Consider the following 6,839-nt stretch of genomic DNA (forward strand, 5'->3'; position numbering starts at 1 on the left):
TGTTATCCATTCGCTCCACATGTACTCACACTATGCAGTTCAAAATTCTAGTCGCTAGTTTTATCAGAAAGCATAAGCAACCAACTCGTCAATATAAGCATACCTATTTCTACTATAATGTCCGGCTGTCTGTACATCAAGTCTTCTAGGGCTGCCACTCTCCTGAACCCGCATAGACCAAGCGGCTCACTATACGCTGCTGCAGGATACCAGCCCTGGTTTCCATGACAAACCACGATACCATTCCAGGCGACTGCGTGTTTTGCCAACCCTACTGGATGCTGAAAATATCAGGTGAAGAAACGTCAGATTTTCAAATTCAGAAAAGAATTTTGTTTTAAAATTTAATAAGGGATTTTATGGTACAATAGGTTTACTTGTTATATAACATGATGTATTCCATAAGGTTATTTTCTCCATATTTCATCGAAAATAAGCACTGTACAAATCAAATAATGTTATCATTCAATGGATATTATTATATTTTTTAATACAAGCGACACCTGTCAAAAAATAGTGTTGCCAGATGAAATAGAATTAGCGACATCTACTGACAAAAGGCGAAATCATATTTAAACACCCGATACATACAGTAAACCCCCCTATAACGTTGAGATAGGTACCGCGTTATCGCTAGGGGAAGTTATAGTTACAGGCAGGTTAATGATTTTAAATTGTATTTTAATTTTAAATGACTCATTTCAATAATTTCCGCTCGTAAAAATATAAAAATACAGTTTAAAACATTAACCCTTTACAACATTGCCTATGATAAAGGGGTACCTATCTCAACGTTGTAGGGGGTTTATTGTAATCTAATTTTCATTCCATTCCAAGCTCCTATACATCAGTGTTCCGCAAACTTTTTCTATTCAAAGTACACCTACCAAATTAAGAAATTTCAGTGGTGCATATTTACCATATTATGGTAACATATTATGTTTAATTCGAAAAGTGAGCCTACTTAACTGAGCACAGGCAATCAAAATTTGGAGCAATTGTGTTATTTTTACAAAACTAGAATTTTTTCCGCGGCACACCAACTAATCACCACGGTGCACAAGTGTGCCGCGGCACACACGCAGCGGAATAATGCTATAGATGGCTGAGTCTTTTAGGTTTTCCGGGAGTATGGACGTAAATGAACGCCGGTGTGAATTTTCGTCAAAGGAGTATTGACGTTAATGAACGTTGAAGTCAGTTGGTATGATGTAATTAGTATAGTAATGACATCTGTGCATATTTGTATTTAACTTTGTCTTAAAATAAGAGCTGGAGATGGTAAGCTTTATTATTTATTTAAATTATGTTTACATAAATTCTATCTTCATACTACAAAGAGCACCGATTAAAACCACTGGTATACACCAATGTGACTAGTTAACGCGGATATCTCAACCAATTCAAAAGTTAAGGATTGTTTTAAAATGATTAAAAATCAAAACATTGCGATAAACGTCGATTTGCTTTATGAGGACATAATTCATTAGTATTAGACTGAGTATTTCTTGGTTCGATCGATTTTATTTTTTAGAAAGCAACTATTGTAAGACAATACAAAATAATAAATTGATTGTAATTTTCCATGAGAAAAATGATGATTATATTTTGAAGCAGACCATTTTTTATTTACATATTACTATTTTATACGTGAAATGTACTGCCGGCAATTTCAATCACTGCCCGCCTCTGGTATTTACATTAAGTACATAAACGAAACTTCGAATAATAAAATTGTTGTGCCATCTTTTATTTGTAAATGTAGAAAGGGAAGTCCTTATATTTCAATAAACTCACTTGACATTCCTCGGGATAGTGGCTTCTCGTGAAACAGCGCATAGTCAAACCACATTCCGTATTCACGGGATTCAGGAAAATTGAAATGGAGTTACCAATTTCGTTTAACCCCGACACAAGGCAAATATCATCCTGGATTTTAGACATGTCTCTGGAAAAAATACGTATATGTAAAGTTTTTGTTTGCAATCATCCTATATACATATTTTTCTCAGAAACTAGCTATCTATATCAATAAAAATATCCATCCTAAAAATATCTCAAATATCCTAAAGAAATCCACCGATTTCTTCGAAATTTTGACATAACATTGGATTCACTATCACACGCGCGTGTTATGTACACCTGAGACATGTTTTTTTTTTAAAATCCTATGATAGAAGCATTACAAAAGGAATGCTTTAAAAATTATATAAATTCCATTGAAGAAGGATTGGTGGGAAATGTTAAAGTTTTTTGGTCATATTCTAAATCTCTTCGTGCCACAAATTGCGTTCCCAAACTTATGAACTTTGATGATATACATGCAAATAATGGAGGAGACATAGTAGAAGTATTCTCAAAATATTTTGCATCTGTTTTTAATCAATCAAATCCTAGTCAGTTATCTAATACATTTGTTGATCACCTCAATACATTGAGCCAGTTCAATCTTTCTAACATAAATATAAGTGTAGAGACTATAAGGTTGTGTCTTAAAAAACTAGATAATAACAAAGGTCCAGGACCTGATCAGCTCCCAAGTGTTTTTATAAAAAATTGCAGTGACGAATTGTGTGTGCCATTACATATTATCTTCACCAAATCTCTAAATGAATGTATCTTCCCCGATTTGTGGAAGATGGCTAATATAATTCCCATCCATAAATCAGGAGACAAATCTTGCATGAGAAATTACCGACCTATCAGCATATTATCGTGCTTTGCAAAAGTATTTGAACAACTAATTTACGCTGTAATTATGTCATACTGTAGGCCACTAATAAGCTCTAAACAACATGGATTTGTTCCAAAGCGTTCAATAGCATCGAACCTACTTGAATTTTGTGATTATATTTGTTCTGTATTGAATGAAGGGTATCAGGTGGACGCAGTGTACACTGACTTTCAAAAAGCATTTGATAAAGTTAATCATTACATATTATTAAAAAAGCTAGAAGCAATTGGCATTCATGGCAACCTCCTGCGCTGGATAACATCCTATTTAAAAAATAGAACTCAGGTGGTTTGTCTGAATGGATATGAATCATCTCCAATACTCGTCACATCAGGTGTGCCGCAGGGATCTAACCTTGGTCCACTATTGTTTTTAATTTTTATCAATGATCTTGGATCTCAGTTAAAATGTAATTTTCTCTTGTATGCCGATGATTTGAAAATATTTCAAAAAATAAAAACTACAACGGACATTCAACTCCTCCAAAATGATCTAAATATATTGAACAACTGGTGTATGTTGAATGATATGAAGTTAAATGTTCAAAAATGTTTCAAAATTACGTTTACAAGAAATAGAATCCAAAAAAACTTTATATATTCCATTAATAATGTCGACCTTAACATTCTCCACGCATTTCAATAAAGTCAAAGAAAAATCATTAAAAATGCTGGGCTTCATATTTAGAATTGCTAAACCTTTTAAAAATCCAGCATCACTAATCTCTTTATATTATTCATTGGTTCGTAGTAACTTAGAATTTGGATGTGTTGTCTGGTCACCTCATTATTTGACTTATGTAAATATGATTGAGTCTGTGCAGCAAAAATTTCTTCGTATGCTCACATTTAAATGTCACCTAGGCCGAACTCTGTTATGTTATGAGGAGCGCCTAGAATATTTCAATATTGACAAATTGGAAATCAGGAGACAAATTGCAGACTTATTGTATCTTTATAATATAATCCATGGTAACATTGATTCAGCATTTTGTGTCGAGAAGATAGCAATGAATGTTCCCTCTCGGCGATTAAGGAGGCACAACACATTTTCTCTCCCAGTATATAACAATAATATGGCACACTTTAACTCCATTTCTAGGATGCTAAGATTGTATAATAATTTAGAAAATACTGATAATGTCACCATCGACATATTTAATGATGGCACGGAGAAATACAAGAGGACTATTACCGGATTGGTGAAATCAATTTCAAATTGATTTCACCAATTTGGTGGAGTCTTGAATTTTATACCTTATGTAGCGTAGTTTAATTTCACTTTTTATTTTTACTTCTAATTTTTATTTTTATTTTTCTTACTTCATTACTTTTAATTGTTACTACCCTTTTTTTTACCACCAAATTACTATTGTTTATATATGTGTTTAACCTGCACCTTTATTGTTTCTGTAAGCTTGTTGTGTTCCCATGTAATTGATGAAAAACATCAAAACTATCTGTATTGCACTGTATTTCGTTTATTGTAATATGTTTTTCATTGTTTGTGAACCGTAAATAAATAAAATAAAATAAAATAAAATAGGTAAAACATATTTTTACCGCAATGGCAGCGCCATCTGTTGAAATTAATAGAAACACATGCAATTCTAAACATTGCTCGTGGCGGGAAGGGTGTTTTTTGACATTTGCAGTCACTTGCGCTTGTTTTTTTTATAGATTTTTAATATTTGCATTTCTCCGCAAACGTTGTGAAATTAAACAAATCAGAAATTTAACTTTAACTTTTCCGTTTAATCAGATTTAGCAACGCGTGTGCGGGTACAGTTAGTTGTTAAATTAAAATGTAATTTACTTACATGTATGATATTGTTATCGGTTTGACGTATCTTGAGAAAATGGCGGGGTGTTGAAGATGTAGCAGTAATACTGAAGAGTATGAAATCTTTTTCTGTCCGTCGATTTTGAAGACTTGTTCATAGGGTCCGTCAACGTTTGGAATAGACCTCTTGCTTCCGAGAATAACGGTAACATAATGATGCTTCAATCTGTGAAAAAAGATAAATCCATAATATCATCTTTCACAAACGTCTGTACGCAAAAATGTACCCACACGGTAGACTTTCAATGTATTCCTGCTCTCTTCGCGCTATTAATTATGCTCCCATTTTACTCATTCATTATATTCCAACTCCTCCCTTTTGGATGTGGTGCGAGTAAAAAAGGATTGATATCATAATACTACTTTTTTTACTACTTGATTCAAAATATTATCACAATTTTATGTCGATTTCTTCTACTCGTATAAATAAATCTTCATATGCATATGCTAGTAACTAATAAATACCTCCTACGTTGTGGAATGGCCAGCACGCTCGGCTACCATACTGGAGGTCCCGGGTTCGATTACCAAGAGGGTCAAAGTAAATATTATTGTTTTTTTTTTCAGTCTAATATTTATTAATATCACCCTGGACTGGTACCTGAAGCGCTAGGCTGATCCCCTTTTCTTCGTGTATTTAACGATCAAGATAACACGACTTCTATACGCTGCAGTGCCCTATGCGCCATTGGGTGCGGATAAGTGTTAGAAGAAGAAGAAGACATTTAATGTGAACACATTTAATGCTGAATTCAAAATGTTAACACAATTCTTTGTAACGTGTTTCGTATGTATATGCTAGTAACTAATAAATACCTGTGACGCATTCATTGTGTTCATATCTCTATCTATAGATTTCGTGATCTTTAATGTAATGTACCTTATTTTCATATTACAAAATGTAATATTAACACTACCACCAATGCTGAACACGAGATTTAATTTCTAAAATACGAGTGGGTATAAATGAATTAAGATTCCATTATCGTAATACAATGCTTTCAACCCACGAGAATATATGAACACTAACCGCAATAAGAAATTTAAACCAGAATAACATTATTATTAAGCTCTGGTACGAGCACGTCGTACAAAAAGGTGCCATTTAGAAAAGCGCTACATTACGCGGGAGAGCTTTGAAGCTTTCATTCAATTAAATTTAATGTTGCAATGTATTAAAAACGAGTAATAAAATATGCTATGCAAAAATACGACACGACTTTTGGTTTTGAAATTCTTTCAAATGCATTCGCGTAATGTAAGTCTATATGTAGTCAGCTGATGACAACAGCTGTATAGCAGTCATTTTTACATTGAGAAAGTTTTCACTTTAATTTCTTATATTAGATTTAAATGAAATACTGACATATCTTAGTGGAACTGTATTTTATACAATAAAACAACTACTTTGTAGTATTATCAACTTTTATTTTATTTGACCAGTGACCATGTTGCGTCGTTACCGATATCATTAGATATATTATTTATTTATCATATTCTTTGCCAAATACATAAGGCAGATGTTGAAGACCATGGTTTTAACTATAAAATTTTTCTGTAAAAAATAATTTATGTCTATATATTATTTAATAACATAATTTTAAACCTCTACCTATAATATTTTTTAAAAAATGGCCTGGGGACTTGTCCATGACAGAAGGATCTACATCCCGAGTACAAGGATAGCTTACCCCAACAGTCTATAAAGACGATAAGTTGGGATGGAGCCAGGAAGAAGATAAAAATATTTAAAAAAAATATTTACCCGAGCTCAGACCAACACGTTTTCTCCACCAGTATCCAAGATCTATCCACGAGCACTCCTGAGCATTTATATATTCCTTCGACATATATTTTTCCTACCCATGGCCACAGATACATGTCCTTGGAGTTCTGGTCCATACCACCCTGGGAGTGTGGAATCACATGGGATGACAGGTCAGAGGTGAGGGTCTGGTCGCATCTGATAAACAACCCCTTGCAGTCTGAGTCCTTAGGGGTTGGCATGAATATTTGGTTGGCGACGCTCGAAAGGGCACTTCGACTTGAATTTTCAAGATCGTCTTGGACTTCGCTGAGTGTTGGATCACTAGAATCGTGAGACCTCTCAAATTGGAAACGAATTCCGCTTCTCAGTATAACAGGGTTGAAATACTCGTAATCCCTAGAAAAAAGACATTTAATTAAGTTGAGAAATATGAAACATAACATACAGCGAAATCGATCAAAATTAATACATGTAATTTTGATAAAGGCATTGAAA

General features: G+C 33.6%; 1 protein-coding gene across 1 annotated transcript in view; it reads right to left on the reverse strand.

The window, feature by feature from the left end:
• ndl (serine protease nudel) overlaps positions 1-6,839 on the reverse strand; it is a 38,710-nt gene that overhangs the window by 3,988 nt on the left and 27,883 nt on the right. Inside the window, exons 17-20 of the mRNA XM_088262540.1 lie at positions 6,342-6,740; positions 4,554-4,742; positions 1,798-1,948; positions 104-281 (exon numbers count right to left, since the gene is read on the reverse strand). Of these exons, the coding sequence (XP_088118666.1) occupies positions 104-281; positions 1,798-1,948; positions 4,554-4,742; positions 6,342-6,740 (917 nt within the window). The remainder of the gene's footprint in view (positions 1-103; positions 282-1,797; positions 1,949-4,553; positions 4,743-6,341; positions 6,741-6,839) is intronic.

This window comes from Brachycentrus maculatus, unplaced genomic scaffold (assembly GCF_059751285.1).
Source record: "Brachycentrus maculatus isolate JH-2025_06_01 unplaced genomic scaffold, ASM5975128v1 h1tg000183l, whole genome shotgun sequence".
NCBI classification, from domain to species: Eukaryota; Metazoa; Arthropoda; class Insecta; order Trichoptera; family Brachycentridae; genus Brachycentrus; species Brachycentrus maculatus.